Source organism: Lactuca serriola, chromosome 5 (assembly GCF_051521515.1).
Source record: "Lactuca serriola cultivar US96UC23 chromosome 5, Lser_US96UC23_V15, whole genome shotgun sequence".
Classification (NCBI taxonomy): Eukaryota; Viridiplantae; Streptophyta; class Magnoliopsida; order Asterales; family Asteraceae; genus Lactuca; species Lactuca serriola.
The window spans coordinates 249326426-249353608 of NC_136412.1; the positions used below are offsets into that span (position 1 = coordinate 249326426).

Genomic DNA, 27183 nt, shown 5'->3' on the forward strand with positions numbered 1-27183 from the left:
CTTGAGCCTAATCCATTCACATGGTTTGTTGTTACTATTCATTGATCAATCCAAAACTAAAGCCCAAACCAATTCAATTTACTATTCATTTGATCTATAAAACCTTGAGCCCAATCAAGAATATCCGAACACTGTTCATGAACTCGTTCTTTTCTCTCGTCACAGTTCATCGCTCACAAATTATGATCTTCAATCCAACAAAAATTTCAAGTTGAAATTGAAATGTATTGGTGTCGATTCTCGATTGAAAATATGAAATGGAATGAAAATTTGGATTGTCATGTTGTGAATTCGATTCAATTAAAGAGTCAAACTAAAAGTCAAAGTTAAATTTTCGGATGTGATTCAATGATTAGAAGTCGAGATTGGTTATTGAATGGTTGAATAAAAATCAAATAATGAGAATCCTATTCGAAATCGAGTTTGTGATTGCATTGATTGTGGAATCAAAGGTAGATTTTTGGAGTTAAAATTAGATTTTTTTTTGCAAACCCTAGTTCGTTTTGAGCATTTTGGAGCTTTTTGGAGTGATTGTGTGCTTCCTTGGTTATAAAGAAGGACCTTCAAGGAGTAAGCTTTGCTCTTAAGGCTTTGGATCCAACATCTTCTCTTCATTGTGCACCATTTGGAGGTATAAAGCTCCAAACTTGTGCATCATTTAGATCTTAATTAAGCCTTGATTTTCTTCCTTTTGTCCCAAAGTTTAGGGCTTGGTGAGTATGAGGTACTCTTAAGCCTTCAAGGTGTCCTTTCAGACATTTTAAGACATTGCAAGTCATAAAGATGCAAGCTTGGACCTTGATTTGTCCCCATCCAAGAGTTAGCGTGTAGAAAGGGGTGAAGTAAGTTAGGATTTTAATGTTGGGCTTCTTGTAGCCATGCAAAGGCATAAAATTTGCAACTTTATGGACTTAGGGGTCTTAGTAGGTTCATATCTAAGTTTTGGTCGTAGATCCTTAAGGCATTAAGACATTTTGCATGAGTTTGCATGAGGGGTGCGTACGTCGGGCTTAACTCCTTATACGATGCACATATGGCATCCCAGTCGTGATCCTCCCGCTTCGGCCGAGTACGTTGCACGTACCAGTTGGTACGCCGAGCGTACGTCCCAGTCCAGCTTGGGGTGATTTTTGGGCCTTAATTGTTGGGCTGCACCATGAAATTTCTTATTCTTGGTCCACTTCTTATGATGGGCCCATAATAGACCTTGGATGATCCTTAGGTTTGGGCGTGTGATTTTATTGGGCTTAAATGACTATCTTTGCCTTTTTTTACCTTGGATATTAGGCAAGTGTTGTAGGGTTCAGTTTTGGGTTATGTCTCAGTTATTAATTGGGACTTAATTGTTTAGTTAGCAAGAGGATTTGTTAGCACGATGATTTCTCCAGTACAGCAGCCCGAGCGTTTATCTAGGATTTTCAGCAGTTAAGGTGAGTTTCCTCAATAAATCCATGGGTTGAAGACACCAATGTCGGCTCATTGTTTGTTGTGTAGAATTTTGGATGCCTTGTTCTGATTATATAGAAGACCAGGATCTGGCCCCTGACATTTGTATTAAAAACCGGGATTTGGCCATCGACACTGAACGAAAAGACTATGATTTTGATCATAGCATTTATCTTCTTTCAAGTGTGGTATTTGGTACTTGTGGAACTCACTAAGCGTTTATGCTTACAGTTTGTGTTTATGGTTTCAGGTAGGGGTCAGCAATTGGATCTGCGGACCGGACCGGACCGTTTTTGGACCCCCGGGCTGATTCTCGGTTCTAGGATTTTAGGAAAAACGATCTGGTGTTTTTACTGGTTTGGTCCAGTCCGACCGGTTCTGGGTAAAAATCAGTTTTAAACCGACTAATTTTAAAAAACATTATATTTTGTAAAATTTTTTAAACAAGCATATCTCATTCGTTTTAAGCCGAATTGACATGCGGTTTTTTTTTTCCAACATGTAATTTAGAGTTTATAGATGATTTTAGACTATAATTTTGTTGTTTTTGTGTTATATTTGATGAGTTACAATCCTTCAAAGATGAGATATCAAAGCTGAAATATTTCAGCTATTCAGCAAGAAATTTTTTGTATTCTATGAAATTCTTTAAACAAGGATATCTCATTCATTCTAAGTTAGATTAACATACAGTTTTTTCTAATGTGTAACTTAGAATTTGTAGATGATTTAGACTATAATTTCGTTGTTTTTCGTATTGTATTCGATGAGTTACAATGCTTCAAAGATGAGATATCAAAGCTAAAATATTTCAGCTTTTCGGAAAAAAAAAATTAACTTTTGTATTCTGTGAAATTCTTTAAACAAACATATCTCATTCGTTTTACGTCGGATTGACATGCGGTTTTTTCAACGTGTAATTTAGAATGTGTAGATGATTTTAAACTATAATTTTGCTGTTTTTGGTATTATATTCAATGAGTTACAATCCTATAAAGATGAGGTATCGAAGTTGAAATATTTCAGCTTTTCAGCAAGAAATTTAAATTTTTGTATTCTGTGAAATTCTTTAAACAAACATATCTCATTCATTTTAAGTCGGATTGACATGAGCTTTTTTCCAACATGTATTTAAAGTTTGTAGATGATTTAGACTACAATTTTGTTGTTTTTGGTGTTATATTCAATGAGTTATAATCCTTCAAACAAATGGTATAAAGTATAAATAATCAAAGTTTGACCAGTCCAAAGGGCATAATAAACGAAAACATATTCATTTTTATGAGTTGTAACGTATCAAACCCAAAAATGTATTCATTTTAACGAGTTGCAACGTATCAAACCCAAAAACACGTTTTAACAAGTTGTATCGTATGCGTATACAGTTGTACCGGTCCAAACAGGTCCAAGAACCGGAAAACCTGGACCTGGACCCGGTAAGTCTCATTTGGTCCGGTCCACGGTCCACAATATTCTCCGAAACCGGTCCAGTCCAAGAGTCGATCCGGTCAGATCCAAATGATCACCCCTAGTTGCAGGTACTTCCAGTTCCAAAGGGAAGGGTCTGACGTGATGATACATCATCCTCCCCTCATAGTTTCCGCATTTGAAGTAATTTGTACTCTTATGATTTGTATGGGTTCTGAACAATTAATGAATGTTTTGAATGACTTTTAAATGAAAAAAATATATTACTATTTTGGGACATTACAAGTTGGTATCAGAGCCTTGGTTTGAGGGATTCGGGCACACGTATGGGTGTGTTAGAACTCAAACTGACGAAATGATAATTTTCTTAAGAAAATAAAAAGTTAAACTTCTAAAAATGTTTTATCAAAAAGGAGGGCGGGTGTGATTCATGCGATCAGCCGAGCTCAAGTAAGTGGTTCCCAAGTTAACCATACTTATGTGTTATGATTAGTGTGATTGATATTAGAATTGCATGCTAGATTAGGGCTAAGGATACCTTTGGGAATCATATGATAGAATTGTCTGATTTGTGTGATGCCTTATTGCACAATAGAACTTGATGCCATGTATTACTTGGAATTGATATCGGCTCAGTTATTTGCTAAGTGTATGCTTTCAAAGTTGTATGTGCTTAAGATTGTATAGCCCTACAATGATTGATTTAGCCTCATTTCCTGTTCCTTATTTGGTTGTGGACTTAGGGTAGAATATTTATTTGACAGTCTATGTGATCCTATTTTGTGTACAACTTACATGCATAAGACAACCTGCGGTGTTGATTAAGGTTCTTGCAACTGCGAGTGGTAAGAGTTGAGAGTTCCTAGGAGAGTCTAGGATATGTATGTTGTATAGCATAAGATTTGTTTATGGTTGTAGTGTGGTAACTTACAGGAATCATGATTGACCTTGAGGAAGGTACAGGTAAGTGTGGAAATGTAGTATTAGGCCCGTACTACTGGAAGCATAGGACATGTACCTGAGACAAGAGCATACCTGACAATTCCAAGGAGGCCTTTGTGTTTGGAATATTTCCCTCGAGTCATAACTGATTGTTAATATGTTGTATTTCAGTTTGAGGATGGAGATGATTACTCATAGAGGTTCAGGTTCGGGTTCTAGTTCGGTCTCTGGTTCAGGTGTTGAACCAATTGATGTGAGGATGTGCGAGTTTATATCGGCTGAGGTTACTTGTGGTATTTTGGATGCTACCCATGTGTTGTCCGATACCATCAAGGAAGGGATTATGGAGTTGATGGATGAGATGCTCGTGTCTTTTCGAGCCGAGATTGTTACGGGTCATATTAGAGCTCGAACTCCCTCATTTCCAGAGTTCAAGGCTTGTGGGGCTCCAGATTTCTTTGGGGTTAAGGACCCCACCGTTAGCCGTCACTAGATCACTATCATGTAGAATGCTCAGCGGACGAACTTTTGCCCTGAGGAGGCAATGTGGGATTCACATCCTGTCTACTGAGCAACAGAGCGCAAGACTGCTGGGAGGAGGTTACCCGAGCTATAGGGATAATAACGGTGGAAGTGATAACATGGGAGGACTTTTTTTCAGAGGTTTTAGAGAGAGTTTTCACCAGCTATCGAGGTGCAGTAACTGGCGAGGGAGTTCTAGGACCTTCGCCAGCCTACAGAGACTGTGGTGGAGACAACCGCTAAATTTAGGGAGATGGCATTGTTGGTTCCATAGTACGCTGTAGATGAGGAGATGAGGAAGATGAGATATCACGACATGTTGAGGGAGGATATCAGGGAGTTCATAAGTTTTTCAGGGTGCAAGACCTTGAATGATATTATCAAGAAGGCTCGCGAGCAGGATATTGAGTTGGAGCCCCAGACAAAGCGAAAGCCGGAGCAGGTTTAGAAAGCAGTGGGTCAGGATAAGAGGCCAAAGACCTCTGATGCTCACACCAGAGGCCAGTAGAGTCGGGGTCGTTGTGCCAAGTGCGGAAAGTCGCAAAGTGGGGCTTGCCGATCAATAGGTTCAGGATGTTTTAGTTCTGGCTACTCGGGCCACATAAGCAAGGATTGCCCCAAGAGGGATCTGATTTGCTTTCATTGCAATCAGACTGGCTGATTGTTCGAGGTTGTTTGGGGAGCAGTTGCAGCGCCTGCACCAACCACCTTGAGGATTACTGACGACCTTCAGGGCAAGGCGGAGGCTCCTGTGGTGAAGAGCAAGGCTTTTCAGTTGACCACCGATAAGGCCTATGCAGCGCCGGATGTGGTTACTAGTATGTGTTTTATCTTTATCTTTTATTGCTTTTTTTGTTTACGCTTATGCTTATTGTGATCTTGTATAGGGACCTTTTTGGTTAATGGTTTTTCTACTCATATTATGTTTGATTCAGGGGCTACCCATTCATTCGTATCTCTTGCGCTCAACAAGAAGTTTCGAGATGCTCCGGGGACTTTGGATTCCCCTTTAGAGGTGGAGATTGCGGATGACCGTGCCATGAATGCTTCGAGGATTTTCCATGGGTGTGTCCTGAACATGTTTAACGAGAGGTTCTTTATTGATTTGGTGCCGATCCCCTTGATAGTATCAAAGGTTATAATTGAGATGGATTGGTTGGGCCCCAATGGGGTCGTGATTGATTGTGAGGGGTAGCTGGTGAGAGTTTGAACCCCAAGTTGGGGAGAACCGACTATTTCTGGTGAAAGAGCTTCGCATGGGCCAACTCTCTGTTTGGATATGAGTGCTAGGAGATATCTTCTGCATGGTTGTTCTGGGTTCTTAGCTTATGTTTCTAACACGCGGGTTGAGGGCACGATAGTGTTGAGCAAGGTACCCATTGTGCAGGATTTCCCTGATGTTCTCCCCGAGGATTTACCAGGAGTGTCTCCCGAGAGGTAGGTTGAGTTTCAGCTTGATTTGGTACCCAGTGCGGCTCCGATAGCCAAGGCGTCGTATCGCTTGGCGCCACCTGAGATGCCGGAGTTGTCTACGCAACTACATGAGCTGCTATACAAGGGTTTTATTCGTCCGATCAGTTCTCTGTGGGGAGCACCGATCCTATCTGTGAAGAAGAAAGATGGTTCACACAGAATGTGCATTGACTATCAAGAGCTGAATAAGCTAACGGTGAAGAACCGTTATCTACTTCCGAGGATTAACGATTTGTTTGATGTGTGTATTGGTTTTCCAAGATTAATCTAGGATCAGGGTACCACCAGATGAGGGTCATGGATGAGGATATGCAGAAGATAGCCTTTAGGACTCGTTATGATCATTACGAGTTTTTTGATGACGCCATTCGGGGCTCACCAATGCACCAACAACATTCATGGACCTCGTTATGATCATTACGAGTTTTTTTGGTGACGCCATTTGGGCTCACCTATGCACCAGCAACATTCATGGACCTCATGAACCGGATCTGCAGGCCGATGTTGGATCGGTATGTGATTATATTCATTGATGATATTTTGGTCTACTCCATGACCAAGGAACAACACAATCAGCATTTGCTCAAGGTGTTGGAGACCATGATGAGGGAGAGGCTTTATGCTAAATTCTCCAAATGCAAGTTTTGGTTGCGCGAGGTGTAGTTCCTGGGGTACATTGTCAACCAGAAGGAAATATTGGTTTACACGGCCAAGATCAAGGCTTTCGTGTGTTGGGAGGTTCTGAGGACCACATCTAAGATTCAAAGTTTCTTAGGTCTCATAGGGTATTATCGGAGATTTATCTGAGATTTCTCCAAGATTGTGCCTATGACCCGTTTCACAAAGAAGAATGTGACCTTTTGATGCGAGCTTGGTCAGTAATTGGCTTTTGAGATTGAGGCAGAGATTGTGTGAGGCCCTGATTCTCGCACTCCCTGAGGGTTTGGATGATTTCGTGGTTTACTACGACGCCTCTATTTCAGGTTTGAGAGTTTTTCTTATGCAGAAGGGCACGTGATTGCTTACGCTTCGAGGCAACTAAAGCCTCATGAGGCGAACTACCCCACACATGAGTTGGAATTTTTTTTTTTGGGGGGGGGGGTGGTTTTTACCCTCAAGATTTGGAGGCACTATCTATATGGGGTCTATTGTACTATCTACACCGACCACAAGACTTTAAGGTATTTAATGGACCAACCAAATCTGAATATGCGGCAGCGGAGATGGCTGGATATGGTAAAGGATTACGATTGCAAGATCTTGTACCACCCTGGGAAGTCCAATGTGGTGGCCGATGCTTTGAGATGCAAGGTGATGAGTTCTTCTATCAGAGATGTTTGCTTGGGATGGTTGTCACCCCGACTTTGTTGGATTTCATCAAGGAAGCTCAGGTTGAGGGTTTGAAAAAGGAGAATTGGAAGGCCGAGCAGATTAGGGGACAAATTCCCTTGTTTTTCAGGGACAACCAAGTATTGTTGACTCGGTGCAGTAGAGTTTGGGTCCCCGACATCAGGTGGGGTGAGAATGACGGTTCTGGAGGAGGCGCATAAGTCAAAGTTTTTTATCCATCTGGAGGCCACGAAGATGTACAAGGATTTGAGGTTGAGTTATTGGTGGCCCTGTATAAAGAGGGAGATAGCTTGGTTTATTGAGTGATGTTTGACTTGTAGGAAAGTCAAGGTCGAGCATCAGAGACCCCAAGGCAAGATACAACCTTTACCCATTCCTATGTGGAAGTGGGGAAGATCACTATGGATTTCATCACAAAATTGCTAAAGACGGCACGTGGTGTTGATTCTATCTGGTTCATTATGGACAAACTAACCAAGAGTGCACATTTCATACCGATTGCCGAGAGCATATCCGCAGAGAAGTTAGATGATATTTATGTTTGGGAGGTGGTAGTTCAGCATGGGGTGTCGGTTTCGGTGGTCTTGGACCGGGATGTTCGTTTCACCTCCAAGTTTTGGAGGAAGTTCCATGAGGAGTCGGGTACTCAGTTGCATGTTCGTACAACATACCACCCTTAGACCGATGGCCAGAGCGAGCGGACGATTCAGATGCTCGAGGATATGCTCCGGGCTTGTGTGTTAGATTTTGGAGGAAGTTCGGACACCTACCTTCCACTGGCCGAGTTCTCCTACAACAATAATTATCATGCCAGTATTGACTGATCGCTATTTGAGATGTTGTATGGACGAAGGTACAGGACCGCGGTTTGCTGGGGGAGGTCGGGCACCGAGTCACGAGGAGTACAGAAGTTGTACTCAAGACTACATAGTTGATTCAGCAGGTGCACAAAAAATTGAGAGTCGTGTAAAGATGGCATAAGAGTTATGCCGAGCGACGATGTTCGGACCTTGAGTTTCAGGTAGGAGATTTGATGCTTCTGAAGGTGTCACCTTGGAAAGTTGTTATCCGTTTTCGGAAACAGTGCAAGCTGGGCCCCAGATTTATCGGACCTTTCAGGATTTCGGCCCGAGTGGCAAGGTAATATACCGGCTGGAGTTGTCTGATGAGCTCAGTTAGATCCATAACACCTTCCATGTGTCGCAGCTTCGGAAGTGTGTAGCCGATGAGTCCTCAGTTGTTCCTCTAGATGATATTCAGTTCGATGATCGTCTGAACTATGTGAAGATGCCGGTGACGATCTTAGACCGAAAGACAAAGGTTTTGCATAACAAGGAGGTGTAATTGGTCAAGGTTAATGGGGCAACATCAGAAGGGTTCTGAATGGACCTGGGAACCTGAGGCGGAGATGCGAGAGCACTGCCTTGATTTGTTCGCAATAGCAGACTTCGAGGATGAAGTCTAGTTTAAGTGGGGGAGAGTTGTAACATCTATTTTTCCAGGTTTGCTTTTGGACCCTTGAGTTTAGTTAATGTCAAAATCCACGACTTTTGGTGTTGCTCGAGTAGGCGCGACGTACACCTTGGTACGCTAAGCGTACTATGTCCCGTGCCAGTATGTTGTGCGTACTCCAGTACATCGGACGTACGTGGTTCAAACCAAAACCCTAATAATTAGGGTGTGTGCACCATTTAAACACCATTATTGCCCCAAGACCTTCCCCTTTATCACCCTCCATTCTAAGATCGACCCTCTTTGCAAACCCTAGTTCATTTTGAGCATTTTGGAGCTTTTTGGAGTGATTGTGTGCTTCCTTGGTTGTAAAGAAGGACCTTTAAGGAGTAAGCTTTGATCTCAAGACTTTGGATCCAATATCTCATCTTCATTATGCACCACTTGGAGGTATAAAGCTCCAAACTTGGCTTATGTTTCTTTAGATCTTAGTTAAGCCTTGATTTTCTTCCTTTTTGTCCCAAAGTTTTGGGCTTGGTGAGTATGAGGTACTCTTAAGCCTTCAAGGTGTCCTTTCAGACATTTTAAGACATTGCAAGTCATAAAGATGCAAGCTTGGACCTTGATTTGTCCCCATCCAAGAGTTAGGGTGTAGAAAGGGGTGAAGTAAGCTAGGATTTTAATGTTGGGCTTCTTGTAGCCATGCAAAGGCATAAATTTTGCAACTTTATGGCCTTAGGGGTCTTAGTAGGTTCAGGTCTAAGTTTTGGTTATAGGTTCTTAAGGCATTAAGACATTTTGCATGAGTTTGCATGAGGGTACCGGTGCATACGTCGGGCGTAACTCCCTGTGCACATACTGCATCCCAGTCGCGAGCCTCCCGATTCGGTCAAGTACGTTGCACGTACCCGTTAGTATGCCAACTTTCCTCACTAGATTCATGGGTCGAAGGCACCAATGTCGGCCCATTGTTTTTTGTGTAGAATTTTGGATGCCTTGTGATGATTATATGGAAGACCAGGATCTGGCCCCAAACATTTGTATGAAAGACTGGGATTTGGCCCTCAGCACTAAACGGAAAGACTATGATTTAGCCCCATAGCATTTATCTTCTTTTATGTGTGGTATTTGATACTTGGGAAGGGCTCGGCATGATGGCACATCATCCTCCCCTCACGGTTTCCACATTTGAAATAATTTGTATTCTAATGATTTAATACGATGATTTGTATGGGTTCCGAACAATTAATGAATGTTTTGAATGGCTTTTAAATGAAAAAAGAAATATTACTATTTTGGGACGTTACAAAATCTTTTCATTTTCGCCATAAAATAAAATCTCCTCTTTTGATTTGGTTAAATTATCAATGAAAGTTAATAACAAGAATTAAGATATAACTTATATAATAGGGTAAATTACAAAATAGTCCCTATGGTTATATACTTTTTTTTTTAAATTAAGTCTTGGGTTTTTAATTTAAACGCTAGAGATGAAGCTTCATAGATGTCGATGGTGGCATTGAGGGCGACGAACAAACATGAGTGTAAATTTAGCATTGTCGTCAACCATAGGTCCAAGAACAACACAAAAGAGAGAAAGTGAGACGATGCCATTTTTGAGCAATAGAGTTTTATGGTGACCATAGGGAGATAGGGGGAGGCGATGATGTTTTTTGACACCTAGCTATGGTTAGGGCTGTAAACGAATCGAACGAACATGAACGAGGGTTGTTCATGTTCGTTCGTTTAAGTTAGCCAAACAAACGAATAAACACGAACAGATAAATGAACGAGTTTTCTTGTTTGTGCTCGTTCGGTTAACAAATTACATTGTTCATGTTCACTCGTTTATGTTCGTGAACATGTTAAACAAACATAAACGAATAGTGATAAACAAATATAATTGAATATAGAACATAAAGAGACATATAATGTTGTAATGTAATAAAAAACAATTGAACATATATGAAGATAAAATGTAGTTAAATGAACGAACATAAACGAATGTAAACGAACAACATAAACGACCGTTCATGAATATAATTGATCAAACAAGACTATTGTTCATATTCGTTCATTTAACTAAACGAACGAGAATTTTTGTTCATGTTCATTCATTTATTAAATAAACGAACGGTAACGACCCAAAATCACGACTAAAAATTTCTTTTATAACATTACTAAAACCATATTTATAAAAACCGTATGATAAGTCATAACATAGTTTCCGAGTATCAATTCAAAACATAGTATTATTATCAGGGTAAAACATTCCCAGGCTAACTGACTATGGTGTGTGTACTGCAACCTCTCCGAGCTCCTCTTTTGAAAACTGAGTACCGGAAACCAAAAACTGAAAACCGTAAGCACGAAGCTTAGTGAGCTCCCCCAAACTACCACATACCATACAAACATATAAAGCACATACTGGGCCTTGCCCACTGCATCAGACCGAGGTCTGGACTAACTGGGGCCTTGCCCACTGCATCAGACCGAGGTCTGGACTAACTGGGGCCTTGCCCCCTGCATCGGACCGAAGTCCGGAAACTGACTAGGACCTTGTCCCCTGCATCGGACTGAAGTCCGGAAACTGACTAGGACCTTGTCCCCTGCATCGGACCGAAGTCCGGACTAACTGGGGCCTTGCCCCCTGCATCAGACCAAAGTCCGGAAACTAACTGGGACCTTGTCCCCTGCATCGGACCGAAATCCGGAAACTGACTGAACATAGCATAGCATAAACATATCCACTAGCATGAACACATAAAATGCATACTGCATCGGGCCGTAGCCCAGAACACATAACACATAAATCCTGTCTGAGCCACGAAGGCATCAAAAATACTAACTACTGCATCGGACCGAAGTCCGGAAACTACTGCTAGCTAGACGGGCCGACATTGTGGCCTTAGACCTGTTCCTACTGGAAGGAAACTCACATGAATTGCTGAGCTCTGCTGATAACCCTCTGGCTGCTAACCGACAACCCTCTGAGTCGCTGCTCCTCTAGCTCTCCGAGCTACCAATATCAATATGAAACTTAGTCTGACAGTCCTCCAAAAGTCAACTAAGTCAACTCTGGTCAAAGTCAAAGTCCTGGTGACAGTCAACCTTCCAGGTTTACCATACTCGCCGAGTTCATAAGCTCAGAAACCCCTTTCATTCATGACTCGACTCGCTGGTATCTAGCCCGACTCGTCGAGTCATCTCCCAGACTCGCCGAGTCCTTTCGTGTATTCTCATGACCTCGAGTCACAGAGCTACTCCTTTGCTCCAAACAATAAATCTGGGTTCCTATAGTCCATTAGCAACATAAAGTTGCTACCTTTACGTGCTCCTTGTCTCATAATACCAAAACCAAGCTAGAACGGAACTTAACTCATGGGGAATGGCTTTTGCATAGCAACTAACAGGGCTTTCTGCATCTTTGGTCCAAATAGAGCTTAGATCTTGAGTTTCAACTCCAGATCTAACTTGTGCACCCACTTCTCATCACATACTCCCAAAGAAACCCTAAAACTCCATGAAAGATGGATCTAGAAAGGAGAAAGCCAAGGATAATGATTCATTACCTCCAAATGCTCTAAAAAGTTACACCAACTCTGGATCCAAGGCCTCCTCTTGCACCACTATGAATCTCTTCTCTTCCAAGCTCCAAATTACTTCACCAAGGGTAGATCTTGCTCCAAAAACGGTTATGGTGGCTAGGGTTTGGGGTTCTGGACTATAGGGGCCGCAAATGAGCCCTAGGGAAGAGAATAAGATGCTTAAATAGGGTACCAAGTCCCAAAATTAGGGTTTCCCAACCCAGACCAGACTCGCCGAGTCCACTTGCCGACTCGCCGAGTCGGTCACTTACTTTACACCCGGATCCCGCTCCGACTCGCCGAGTTCCTCCCTGGACTCGACGAGTCGAACCTCTTTAACTTATGGTTTTCCTTTCCGTTCTTGACCTTTCTGATTTCGGGTGTTACAACTCTCCCCACTTAAACTAAACTTTGTCCTCGAAGTTCTCTATGGTAAACTGACCTGCAATCCGCCTCAAACACCATGCCTGGTAACTTTAACCCTTTTGTCCATCACTCCAGCCACTCTCAGTGCTGGTCACTACTGCTGGTACATACTGAATGCTTCTTATTTCCATAACTTGGTGCTGAGCACCCGTCCCAGCGAATGGATCAGATAATCCTTGGAGTGAAAGATTCATCCATGCAACGGTTAAGACTCATACGAGAGTTGCGCAACAAGGTCAAACCCTCCCCTCTGAGGTTATCCAACCCTGCCATGAGAGGCGTAGCACCCTCTGTCAACTTGCTGCCTCTTACCATACTTCCCTTGTCGTTACTGCCTCTGACTGAAATTTTTGTTGCCCCTCATCCGCCTACCGGATGCACTGAGACCACCCTGGTCCAGCTAATCTGCCGATATCTGGGTTACTGGACTCCCACCGGTCACTACACCCCATCACAATCTCCTAGTCGTTTCCAGCGACTTCTGAAGATACTTCGACTATCTATAACTGTTCTATCCATTCTGCCACTCATACTGAATCGATGCTGCTGGAACCAGCCTGCTTATCTCTCGATAGACTACTCAACTTCCAATAACTCGAGTCTTCCATCCTGAAAGAAAGGCTACCTACCTAATTACCCTTGCAGATCACTTATACTTGGCAGAAGACTCAACTGATCCTGCTGAGAGGGACTTGCCATTTCTTAATCAACCAACTATGCTGTCAACACTTGCATTCCAACACAAATACTAATATTGTCCATAACTCTGAAACTATCCAAAACACTGAATTGCCTACAACACTAAACTGCCTGAAACACTGAACTGCATGAAACACTGAACATGCCTGATGCACTGAACATGCCTGAAACACAGACCTGACTGAAGCACCGAACTGCCTATATGACTGCTTCCCAAAATATCTCAAGACCTTCCTGGTCTCCAATCATTCATCGGTTATCTGCAACACCGAGTTCCAACTCAATTGTGGAGTCCAAGGACTCCTCACTTAGTCGCTCCCACGATTTCTGAACGAAATCTTTCTCTGGAACTAGTTTCCACTAGTTATCCTATCACTGTGGCTCTAACAACCTCCCGATCCACCGATTAGGTCCAAATGTCACATCCTGACATCATCAATTCCACGACTAAAAACATGATGGCTCCCAGACTAACGGTAGCCCTTAACATATACGAACCCAAACGGTCCACTGTTACCCTGATCTCATAACTATGGTGGCGATCCGATTGTCGAATCGCCGGCTTAACCATAACTGAACCATTTGGGAAATCCGAAATCTAACCCATGGATTCCCATATCTTCATTGTTGCACCCGAACTGGTGGGTACTACTGTTTCCCCCCGCGTCCAAACAATGCGTTCATGCTATCTACTAACCTGACGAATGCTACGGCTACATCCGCAGACTTACAACACTCTACTACTATCTGACTACTAGTGAATGCTATGGCTACCCCCGCAAACTTACAACACTACTACTATCTGACTGCTAGTGAATGCTACGATTACCCCCGCAGACTTACAACACTACTACTATCTGACTGCTAGTGAATGCTACGGCTACCCCCACAGACTTACAACACTCTACTACTATCTGACTGCTTTACTAACTACTATTCCAAGGACATCCTGACTATCCCTAGTCCTGCTAGTGATTCGTCATCCTGATTTCTCAAAACTAGCCCTCAGTCATCGAATGCTGCATCAACCTCGACATCTTATATCCTTGATACACTTAGTGTTCCGTCAAGGAATTCTTCGGCTTGGTTCCCAAACCAACCGTCTACTAATCCGGATACATGAAACTATCATTGGGAAGTTTCCAAACCCCCAACTCCTAAATCCACACAACCTTGCATGCCGTCTCTGCCACTGACTACTAACACGAAAGCATCTCTTGCTAACCGTTCTCAAGATCCTCATTCCGACTCACTAGAGTCCTACAGACGTTCCTCCAATCCTGGATTCCCAACCAGCTACTAACCATCTCGATTACATGAACTAACTGTTGGGAAGTTCCTCAAACTCCCAATCCTGAACTCCTCAATCCATCAATCGCTGCACTACTATCTTTTCTTCTCCGAGGTCGTGTACTCATTCTGGGTCTGCGTGCTCTTACCCCTTGTATACTCGGAGGGTTCTCCCCCACTTGGATTCGGCTAACTCCTTACTGATCACTGGTCGAAAGGATTCCCCAACCTTCCTTCCATTAAAAGGGCGATCTGCTGTCCGCCAACGTTTACCTCTGTCGGCGCTCCAACTAACTTTTACCAGATCCGAACCATTCTTGCTATCTAACTGAGCACCCTTCAATCCTTAACTGTATTTGATTTAGGGAATACATCCTGAGAACCTGCGTTTGGGGTGCACATCCCCAACCCACTTCCCTACTGTCCACTGGCTACCTCACTAGAAGCTCTAAATTGTCACTGCTAAAGATTTAACTGATCAATCCCGAATGACACCTTTCGAAAGTAGTGAGGCATTACTGATTCTTACACATACATGCTACAGTCACCGCATATGAAGTAACCTGATCTAGAGGGGACGACCTCCAATTTGCCATTCTAATTCCAAGGTATGCAGATGGCATAAAACTCCGTCACAAGCAGGTAATATAATACCCCAACACATATGCTTATTGATATCAATGCAGCAACATAACAATAATATCATGAATAATAATTGACAGGAAGGTAAAACATACGTACCCCCAACATCCAGTGCTGCACGAATCCTTGTTGAAATCATCCGTAATACTCTGCTCCGAGCCGTGGGCGCCCTTGCCCGACCCCGACAACCGCTGGTGGTACTCGAAGTCACAGGGGCAGGAGCTATCACCTGCTCTGCTGTATACAAACTCGGGCAGTGGGCCTTCTTGTGGCCCCTCCGACTGCAATGGAAACATATCGGGTCAAGTTCCTGGGCGATGGTAACAATACAATCTCTGCTAAAATGGCCAATCCGGCCGCACTTGAAACATCCAGCATCGCCACCACTTCTACGCCTACACGCACCCTTGTGCGCCCTACCACAGTTCCCGCATCGACTGTGGCTCTGATAGTCCCTCGATCTCAAATCCGACCCCTTGGGCCTCTTGCCTGAACTTGTGGCTACCTGAGTCTCATCCGTTTTCCTCTTCCCTTCCGACTCCCTACCCGTCTCTCGTTCCTACGTTACCTCGTCGACCCCATCCGTTGTCTGAACAACAGCTGTCTGATCCTGGAGCTTCGCGGTCAACCTATCAGTGATCCTCACGACCATGTTGGGCAGATCCTCGTGAATGGCTCGCGAAACCTCCTCAACTATCCAATCATGCAGAGGTCTCTCTTGGAGACAGGGTGCCCCACTCACTCATGTCCCCTGATGGCAAAAACTAGAAATGGGATCTCCCTCCCTGATGGATCCCTGAACTCCATAAGAATCGGGATCTAGACGAGCCCCAATCTGTCCTGAAACTATCCCGGCCCTAAAGGCCTCAAGATGACTGTCCATAAGCTCCACGATGACCTCTCTAACCGAGCTGAAAGTTAATGGAGTCTGATCAATGATGTTGTGCATAATCTCTGCGGAAATGAAATCCCTCATCTGATCATCAAGCTACCCGGCTCTAGAGCCCGAGCCAGATTCCTCCCCGGTACCTGAACTGCTAACTGGTAACTCGCACAATGTCACCATGTTGAAAATATAACACTTCCTGATCAATATACACACCGCTGCTGAGGGATCTCTCACACACTCTAAAAGTTCCCTGGTCTTGTCTCGGCTCCTCTTGATTTGAGTACGGATCCTCTGCTTTCAGTAGTACAGGCCCATACTACCTTCCACATCTATTTGTACCTTCCTCAAGAGTTACCTCAACTCCACCAAGTCACTCTACTGCTACTGGTCTCTGCTACTACCTTCCTAGGCTTGCCCTAGGGAACTTCTGACTCCACCCAAACCAGTCCTCAGCTGTTGAAGGCCTCCTTGTAATGCCAATTAGCCACCACCTGAATACCATCACATGCAATGAGGCTCGGATAATCCTTCGAGTAAAAGACTCGTCCCTACAACGGTTAGACTCAAACAAGAGCTGCACAGTAGGGCCAAATCCAGCACTCTGTGATTATTCAACCCTGATCACATGTGATGTGACGTATTCACCTAATGGCTAACTCCCATCACTCAAAGTCCCACAAAGCACAAAACAAGCAGCATTCGGGTAAAGGAAACATACTCATGCAAAACTATTCTCATAACAAGAAACTGTACTAGCATACAACGCTAAGCTCATACTATCAGGCATAACCTACACAGACTATCCTACTACCGTCTACTCAATACTAGCATGCAATTCTTATCAAGCTGAAACACATAAAGCAAGCACATAAGGCATCCTCCTAGATCCTTAGTCCTATACTATGCTATTCTACTGAAACTGAAACTGAAACTGGAACTAAAAACTGAAACTGAAACTGATGATCATAAACTTGTATGGGTAATTTGGGAGTACATACTTGAGCTCGGCTGATTGCATGCACCACATCCTTTTTCTCTTTTCAAGTTATTTTTTTTCTTTTCTCAACTCCTTTTACCAAAATTCTTTTAAAAAATGTTCTTCTTTTGAAAACCTTTTTACCGCTCCCTTAGTTTAAGTCCAGACACACTCTCAAGTGCGTCCGAATCCCTCAAACCAAGGCTCTGATACCAACTTGTAACGACCTAAAATCACGACTAAAAATTTCTTTTAAAACATTACTAAAACCATATTTATAAAAACCGTATGATAAGTCATAACATAGTTTCCGAGTATCAATTCAAAACATAGTCTTATTATCAGAATAAAACATTCCCAGGCTAACTGACTATGGTGTGTGCACTGCAACCTCTCCGAGCTCCTCTTTTGAAAATTGAGTACCTAAAACCAAAAACTGAAAACCGTAAGCACGAAGCTTAGTGAGCTCCCCCAAACTACCACATACCATACAAACATATAAAGCACATACTGGGCCTTGCCCACTGCATCGGACCGAGGTCTGGACTAACTGGGGCCTTGCCCCCTGCATCGGACCGAAGTCCGGAAACTGACTGGGACCTTGTCCCCTGCATCGGACCGAAATCCGGACTAACTGGGGCCTTGCCCCCTGCATCAGACCGAAGTCCGGAAACTAACTGGGACCTTGTCTCCTACATCGGACCGAAATCCGGAAACTGACTGAACATAGCATAGCATAAACATATCCACTAGCATGAACACATAAACTGCATACTGCATCGGGCCGTAGCCCGGAACACATAACACATAAATCCTGTCTGAGCCACGAAGGCATCAAACATACTAACTACCGCATCGGACCGAAGTCCGGAAACTACTGCTAGCTAGACGGGCCGACATTGTGGCCTTAGACCCGTTCCTACTGGAAGGAAACTCACATGAATTGTTGAGCTCTGCTGATAACCCTCTGGCTGCTAACCGACAACCCTCTGAGTCGCTGCTCCTCTAGCTCTCCGAGCTACCAATATCAATATGACACTTAGTCTGACAGTCCTCCAAAAGTCAACTAAGTCAACTTTGGTCAAAGTCAAAGTCCTGGTGACAGTCAACCTTCCAGGTTTACCATACTTGCCGAGTCAGCCTACTGACTCGCCGAGTTCATAAGCTCAGAAACCCCTTTCATTCGCGACTCGACTCGCCAAGTCAGACCATGACTCGCCGAGTCTACTGATTTCCGAGTTCGGTCCTGTCCAACTCACTGAGTCTTCACTCAACTCATTGATCTTAGTCTTAACTAGAAGGGTTTGGGGTTTCGCGACTTGACTCGCCGAGTCCAAGAACAGGCTCGCCGAGTCCAAGGCAATCTTCAACAGACTCGCCGAGTTGTTCTTCCAACTCGTCAAGTTCCTGCCTATCTTCATCCAACTCGCCGAGTCTACCCATGTGACTCGCTGAGTTGCTACGCGATTTAAGTCTGGTATCTAGCCCGACTCGTCGAGTCATCTCCCAGACTCGCCGAGTCCTTTCGTATATTCTCATGATCTCGAGTCACAGAGCTACTCCTTTGCTCCAAATAATAAATCTGGGTTCCTATAGTCCATTAGCAACATAAAGTTGCTACCTTTACGTGCTCCTTGTCTCATAATACCAAAACCAAGCTAGAAAGGAACTTAACTCATGGGGAATGGCTTTTGCATAGCAACTAACAGGGTTTTCTGCATCTTTGGTCCAAATAGAGCTCAGATCTGGAGTTTCAACTCCAGATCTAACTTATGCACCCACTTCTCATCACATACTCCCAAAGAAACCCTAAAACTCCATGAAAGATGGATCTAGAAAGGAGAAAGCCAAGGATAATGATTCATTACCTCCAAATGCTCTAAAAAGTTCCACCAACTCTGGATCCAAGGCCTCCTCTTGCAGCACTATGAATCTCTTCTCTTCCAAGCTCCAAATTACTTCACCAAGGGTAGATCTTGCTCCAAAAACGGCTATGTTGGCTAGGGTTTGGGGTTCTGGACTATAGGGGCCGCAAATGAGCCCTGGGGAAGAGAATAAGATGCTTAAATAGGGTACCAAGTCCCGGAATTAAGGTTTCCTAACCCAGACCAGACTCGCCAAGTCCACTTGTCGACTCGCCGAGTCGGTCACTTACTTTACACCCGGATCCCGCTCCGACTCGCCGAGTTCCTCCCTGGACTCGACGAGTCGACCCTCTTTAACTTATGGTTTTCATTTCCTTTCTTGACCTTTCTGATTTCGGGTGTTACACGAACTTCCCACCGAATGGCTCATAAACAGCTTGTTCAGTTCGTTTACAACCCTAGTGATGGTGTTTTCCAGCAACCTAGTAATGTATCTTTCGCACGAAGAAAAGAGAGAAATAGAAGAATGAGAGGACCTCGATTGGTTTACTTAGTGAATGGTAAGGAAAAAAGAGTTGGGAAAATGTAACAATTGTTAGTGAGGTGATAACACCTATTTAGAGTTTTTATATTCAAAAATAAATAAACAGTAATAAATAAATAAATAAATAATAAGGGTAACTTTGTAATTTCATATATGACAGTTACCATTCATGTGATAAAAACAAATATTAATGATTGTTTGTGTTAAAATTAAGAACTCGGGACTGGATTCTAAAAAATACATAACCATATGGGCTATTTTTGTAATTTACCCTATATAATTTATATAATTTTTATTGGTATTTAAGTTAGGATGGGGCATAAGGCTTATTGCTTATGGCTTAAGACTTATGTTTATGGCATGGGGTTTATGCTTGGTGCTTATGCCTTACGGCCTTGCACGTAATGATTACGTCGTAAGGATTATGGCATATGATGAACTAAAACAAAATATTAGTGATGGACACTAGGAAAATATCTAACAAACACGTTGTTAGAAAACCCTAGCCTTGACTATTGAAGATCTAATGAACATACAGACAGTCGAGTTCGAATTCAAGATATGATGAACATACAGACAGTCATGAACAAGATGAAGATATGCCTTTGTCGAAGTTGGGCTTCTCACGGTCAGGAAATCCAAATGCCAATGTCGCCTCCTTGACCGTTGAAGAAGACGATACCATTAGAAAACACTGGTGATTATAACCCTTCTATTGGATCAAAACCATAAAAAAATATTTATATAAATAAATAAGTTAAAATAAAAATAAATACATAAATAAAAAACCCTCTGTATTGGACCAATGACATTAGCCCAAAACTTTTTGAACCAAATAATTTTCAACAAAACATAATGACTATTTTTACAATTTTAACATAACTAAATAAATAATATGCTTCAAAACTCCATTATTATTATTTCAATCCAATAACAACTTGGTTTTCTTCCTTAATAATACTTCTACCGTTAAAACATGCTAAACTTCAAGATCATTAACTTATAATGATAACCCAATAAATCTCCTTTTTTAACCTTGCAGTCCTAAAAATATAATAATACTCATCCGTCATGGAATATAAAATTATCATATAGTTTATAAAACATGAGATTCAGCATATAATATCTTATTTAAGTTCTTATATAGTAAATTTACGTTTTTAGTTATATAATAAATTATTAGGAGTAGGATTAGATGAGTGTATGTCTAATTTTTTTTCCCCAAGTTAAATCACTATTTTAAATAAATAACATATAAATATCTTCTCTTTCAAAAAAAACATATAAAATATCTTGCTTGTACAATTATCTTCAATCGTATTCAATAAATATGTAATCAAAAGTCTATTTATAAATTTGCTAGAAAAATCTCTCTTCGATTGCATGTTTGTGTAAACGTGTGTTTTTTCTTTCTTCGTATTTTTCAGTTTGGACCCCACCCACCCCCACACGTTCACGCCCATCCAACATCAACAGGCCCCACCGACACCCGCCTCACCCCACCCCTACACCAACACCCCCCCCCCCCCCCCCCCCCCGGCGACCCATACCCATACCCATACACCCACTCCCCACTCCCACCCCATCCCACCTTATGATCCTACCCCACCCTCACCTAGACCAAAACACCCGTTCCACCCCTCCATCTACACCAACATGCACTTGCCCATGCAAATCAATAAAAGGGTATTTTGGACATATTATCTAATTTACTTTCCAAGTCCTTTGAGAATTCTACAAACCAAACACAAGGCAGATTTCATTCCATGTCAATCAAACGCATAAAAGATTCCAATTCCTTCCAAAAACATTATGGGAAGCAAACGCCCCCTTAGTTTGTTATTCTTATGAAAGAATACTCTACTATCAAATCTTATAAAGAATCCCTTCTCAACGTATGGTCATTAAAATGCCCTCAAATTTAAAATGTTGTAATTAATACGTCAATTTGTAGATAATGATAGGTAACCTAGAAAAAGAAAAAGAATCATAATATACATTAAATAGCAATAATTTATAACAAATAGGTAATCAAATTGTTTGTTTATAAGTTTATTATGAGACATTTTTATGTGATATTATCATAAACGTTTTTATACAAATTACTTTCATACACTACAATATAATGATTTAAAATACAAAATATAGCAGACTAACTCATGGATACCTGAGTACGTCTATTTGTTTGGATCATGTTATCTTCCTTCAATAAGTAATATAATTACAAATTACAAAATTTCTCTTTGATTTAAACACGTCTACTTTAATGTGCTAAATCCAGGTACATACACCAAGTTTTAAAGCAACCATGCTAAATTTGCATAACATATGATCTGTATAAAACTATAAACTGCTGACATCCAATACAACAAATAACAATACACACAAAATGATAATTCATACCTTCAATTATTATTCTCAGAAAGCCATACATTGTACTCATCCATCCGAATTATAAATGAGCTTGAACTAGGAGAACCTCCTCCACCATATACCTATGCATACAACAAATAAATATAAAGTTAAATTCAAGAAATAGCAACCTACTTTTATTCATTTGTTTATTACATCTTAAATGAAAATACATTGCTATATCTTACATTTACTTATAATGATATATATATATATATATATATATATATATATATATATATATATATATATATATATATATGTGTGTGTTATGCATACCTTTGCAATCACAGATGTATCAGTGGAGCTATCTTTACTTCGCAGACACATTTTAAGATTTTTCCCTTGCATGTAAACAACTGCTCCAATAGGCCTAAACTTATAAACTTTCTGTTATTATTACATTTATCGGATCCAATTAAATTATGTAAAACATACATTTTTATAAAACTGAAATACCTCAAACCAGCTGCTTCACTTTTTATGCTGAGTTTCTTGCCGATTTCATCACTTAAATTAGGGTTTCCATCGATTCTAACCCCCAAACACTCCCCATATAATCCTCTGCCCAACCTAACTCTAAACACCTTTTCCATAAATTTAGATGATAAACTCTCTTGATCAGCTATGGTAGCACTTCCATGTGCAACTAAATTCATCACGTTAATCTTCATCAACTGTTTAGACATACAAATTTGAGCAAAGTTTAGTTTACAGTCATATAGAAAAAGTTCAAAAACATTAAGAAGAAAAGATATAACAAGTGTTGTATGGATAAAGTGTTGGATGATAATATTGGTTAAGAACAAAGAATGTTCTTTGGACTGAAAAAACAGTCATAATGAGAGTAAATGACCATTTTACCCTTCTGTATAGAAGGGTTGCACTAACAGATTGTGCATTGCCAAAACTTAAAACAAAATAGAGGGTAACAAAAAGTCAAAAACATTTGTGAAGGGCATAAAGTTAAGAAAAGCATGAAACCTGTTCAAACATATGTGGATTTGTGATGCAATTCAACTTTGAACGCCAAATGGAGAGTCCAATATTGAATTCTTTGATATCTGGAAAGCTCCACCTTCGAAGGTCTCCATCCTCAATGTATTTAAGGACCATTTCCACTCTTTCTTGATCTTCACTGTTCAATAGATTTGCATTATGCCCCTAGTTAAGAGAATATGTAAACAAAGGTTATAAAAGCATGAATAGTATTTGACTCAAACTGTATATTGGAAGGTTTGTGAATATCAGATACTGATGCAGTGATAGTTGATCCAGCAACCAAATGCAGTGATTAAACATTCTATCACCCAAGCTAACTATGTAATTAATCAAATAACATTTATGAGTGCAGTATTCTGAATGAAATATTGTTCTACACGTGTGTCTTCAACCACAAAGATGCAATGAAATTGTAATCAAACAAAAGCATCATATGAGATAACAGGATACCTGATTTACTTACATTATTAGACCTCGTTTCTGATAGCTTGGCACAGAAATAGTCATATACAGCAGATGAACTGCTCTTCTCCAAATTGACATGGTATGTAAGATTGCTGTTATGATCCTCATACAAATGGATATCAGACAGTGTGGACTTTCGGTGATCAAATCCTATCACCCTAATTATTTTTTAAGAATCAATCAGAAGTTAAGTGATTCACATTAGGATGGACACGCATAAACAAGCGGAATGAAGAAACTTGATTACATACTGGCATGATGTCCGCCGTGAAAGCTCAGCTGCAAACCCTTTTGGGCCAAGAAAATCAAGAAAGTAATATTTCTCAACTCCATCAATACGCAAATCTTCAACCCTGTTTCAGATATAATCATCCAACTTAAAATGATAAAGTAACGAATGCAGAGAACGACGAATCAAGAATGCATAATGTGGTGAATTCGCAAATCGCAACAACAAACTTATTAATGTTGAGTGGGAGAATGTAGAATCATTTTACCTGAAAGGTTCGACGGATGAGAAGGGCAAGATGAGGCATGGGATATTGAGGTGGCGATGAAAAAGGTGAGCAAATAGAGCTGAGAATGCTCCGGAAAAAGAAGGATAGTTGTAGAGAACTAAGTTTTGGGTACGTTCTTCACGAGCTTTGGTGAGTGATTCCAGTGCGGCATTTGATCGAAAACCTTGCGGGCGTCCTAATGTTGTGGCTTGGAATCTAGCGATTCCGCTCCGGTTCTTCCCAACGAGTGAGATCGAGTGTCCGAGTGTCATTTGCTACCATCAAATTACCTCGGACTTGTTATTGCTTTTACCCATTGAAAACTTTAGGAAAACTGGAAAAAGGTCTCTACATCTATTGTTTTACATCTATTATTAATAGGATCTAAAAAAAATATATTAATTAATCGAATAAAAGATATATTAGTAATATTGTATATATAGTAAATAACATTTCAATTAAAATGTCTATTTATAGATAATAAATTAAGTCATCCCCATATATCATCACAAGCGCGTCAAGTCATTATCTGCAAAAGGGAAAATGACTTGTAAGGGTAACAAAGTATTAGATTTGTATAAAAATTATCATTGAACTTTTTTTTTGTACACACATCACCAATCAACTATAAGTTTTGTACATATATGACCTTTAAACTTCACATTTGTTCAAAAAATACCATTATATTACCGGTAATAATAGGTCATTAGCCACGTAGCATACCATGTGGCTGCTGACGTGGATTTTACTGTTTATTATGTACATATTATACCATTAAGCTATTTTTTGTACACATTGTATCATTAAACTTTTTTTTTTGTACACATTTTACCATTAAACTTTTTTTTTGTACACATTTTACCATTAATGTTATATAATTTATTGAAAAAAATGTCATTTCAAAAAATACATATTATTACATAAAAGTAGGTTTCCCATCACCTGATGTGGATTTTACTGATTTTCTAAATTTTAGTAAACTTATCATTATAAGTCATTTTCCTATCGGTAAACAACAACATAATTTAAATGCACTTTTTTAATCATCAACCATAATCAAGAAGAGGGGAGGATTATAATAAGGTAACATGTACAAAATGTTTCATGAGTTTATAAGTGTGCCTCAAACGTAGTTTCCTAAGAAAATGACTTATAAGAATATGTTTATTAGACATTAGCTAAAATAATGAATAATTGAGTATTTCTTCGCCGCTCCAGATAAAAGTCTCAAGTTCAAACCTTGTGGGTTTCAATTGATGTATGACCAACATAAATTCACAATGTAGTTGTAAAAAAAAAGTTCTTAGTATCATTGTAAAAAACAAACCGTTTCCCCCAAACCTTACAAAATCAGGGAGTCACAATAAGTGATGGAAAACCCATTTTATGTAAAAATATGTATTTTTTGAAATGATATTTTTTGAATAAATTATATAAGATTAATGGTAAAATGTGTACAAAAAGTTTAATGGGAAAATATACACAAAAAAAAAAAGTTTAATGGTATAATGTGTACATAATATACAATAAAATCCACGTCAGCAACCACATGGCATGCCACGTGGCATGTTACGTGGCTGGTGACCTACTATTACCGGTAACATAATGGTGTTTTTTGAACAAAGGTGAAGTTTAATGGTCATATGTGTACAAAAGCTATAATTGATTGATGATATGTATACAAAAAAAAAGTTCAATGATATTTTTTGTACAAATCTAATACTTCGTTACTCTTACAAATCATTTTCCCTAAAACCCTAAGCAGACATGCATCAACTAGACGCCACCATCTAAGGTTAGTCTATTTATATACATATGAAAGACATAATGCCTTATGTATAGTAAACTATGCGAGGGAGGGCTTTTTTTTGATATAAATGGTCCTTGAACTTTATTAAAGTTGTCAGTTTTGACCTAATTTTTATTTTTTATTCAGTTTTGGTCTATTTTTTAAAGTCAAAAACCACTTTTAAATCACTTTTGATTTTTTTTAGTTAAAAAAAATGTTTTAGACAAAGCCTCAATCACCTACTAGTTTTTATTAATTTATAAATTATTCTGATTTTCTATGAAAGACTATACAAAAGGAAGAACTATGTTTATACTTTATATCTACGATACTAGTCATATTATAAATGTATTATAACCGTAAATGGCTTTGACATAGATAGGAGTCCAGGACTACACTTTAATTCATATTATATTTTTGGTAAGTATTCCTCCAACTTCAAATGATCCTACATAATTCCATAACAATCTTGAATCATTGACACACATATTCACACATTAACGTTAATAGGATCATCAAAATCTCCAAACATCTTCAAGTGTTATAGACTTGAAAATGTTCATCCTCAACCTTCCACTAAACAAGAAATCACATAATGTGAGTTTATACCCCTACATTTTCGAGTTTTCTTCAAGTTTTAGGGGGAATACAAGTTATATCCCTAAAACATAATCTAAACTTAAAGATCAGCTTTTCATAGAAAAGTTGTGATCTGTTCACGAATTGTTTTACTCATCTTAAACTTAATATTTTTCAAAACTGTACAATATGCAAGTAGTTCAGGTTTATACCTTTCTAAGGACTACTCACATGCGTTCATACGATTTTTCTACAATTTATGATGATTTTTAGAAAACTACCTATCATTTCAAAACAGTTTTCGAACCAGTCAGTGAAAATGAACATTTTAACACTGGTTAGAGACCACTAAAGGTCAGGATAAAACTTCTGGACAAAGTAGACTCATTTTCTAAGCTCTGAGAGTTTACAGATCTAGATTTCGACTTGTGATGATTTTTCTATAAATTTTCTAAAAACATGGACAGAAAAGTTATTAACTAGGAAAATGGTTTATGATTCATCAACACTTTGTAAAATGTTGAGCAAAGTGTATAATATTAAGGAAATGTATACTTAGTATTTTCATGCCATTTTATTTCCATAAAAAGGTGATAATCATGCATATAAAGGTTTTCATCACTACAAAACAATTATGATAAACTATAATTGGTGTAGTTTATGGGTTGGTTACACTATAAAACTTAGTATGAAAGGTTATTATTCCACTACAAAAAGGGTTTCTCATTTACGCTACACGTACCTTAAAAAGTCATGTATTGTAACCAAAGTCTCTAGTAAGAGAGCATGATAGTTGTGTATAGATCTATATTGGGACTGACAATCCCGCACCTAAGCTGCTTGCAATAGCTAGACGGGCAGGTCTGGGGTGACATATGTCATAAAATCCGACGCCTGAAGAACGTCGT

At 40.2% G+C, this 27183-nt stretch overlaps 1 protein-coding gene across 4 annotated transcripts; it reads right to left on the reverse strand.

The window, feature by feature from the left end:
- Positions 1-20107: 20107 nt before the first annotated feature.
- On the reverse strand, positions 20108-24255 carry LOC145053982 (heat shock protein). 4 transcript variants are annotated; one of them, XM_079002114.1, is made up of 8 exons: positions 23908-24253; positions 23662-23763; positions 23409-23568; positions 22928-23107; positions 22403-22620; positions 22223-22316; positions 21935-22026; positions 20108-20243 (listed from the first exon to the last, which is right to left on the reverse strand). In XM_079002114.1, exons 1-7 carry the CDS (start codon positions 24177-24179, stop codon positions 21937-21939), a joined length of 1116 nt encoding a protein of 371 aa, XP_078858240.1. In that variant the 5' UTR covers positions 24180-24253; the 3' UTR covers positions 20108-20243; positions 21935-21936. The 4 variants fall into 4 exon arrangements, with proteins under 4 accessions (XP_078858240.1, XP_078858242.1, XP_078858241.1 ...); XM_079002116.1 differs by lacking the exon at positions 20108-20243 and adding an exon at positions 21441-21500; XM_079002115.1 differs by lacking the exon at positions 20108-20243 and adding an exon at positions 21685-21864.
- Positions 24256-27183: the final 2928 nt, after the last annotated feature.

What these genes read in the sequence shown, in the direction of transcription:
- LOC145053982 (XM_079002114.1), bottom strand. Translation starts at nt 24,179, where the DNA reads ATGACACTCGGACACTCGATCTCACTCGTTGGGAAGAACCGGAGCGGA. An exon ending in TCATCCGTCGAACCTTTCAG is followed by an intron (nt 23,764 to 23,907) that starts GTAAAATGATTC and finishes TATCTGAAACAG; the next exon opens with GGTTGAAGATTTGCGTATTG. An exon ending in CAGAAACGAGGTCTAATAAT is followed by an intron (nt 23,108 to 23,408) that starts GTAAGTAAATCA and finishes TCTCTTAACTAG; the next exon opens with GGGCATAATGCAAATCTATT.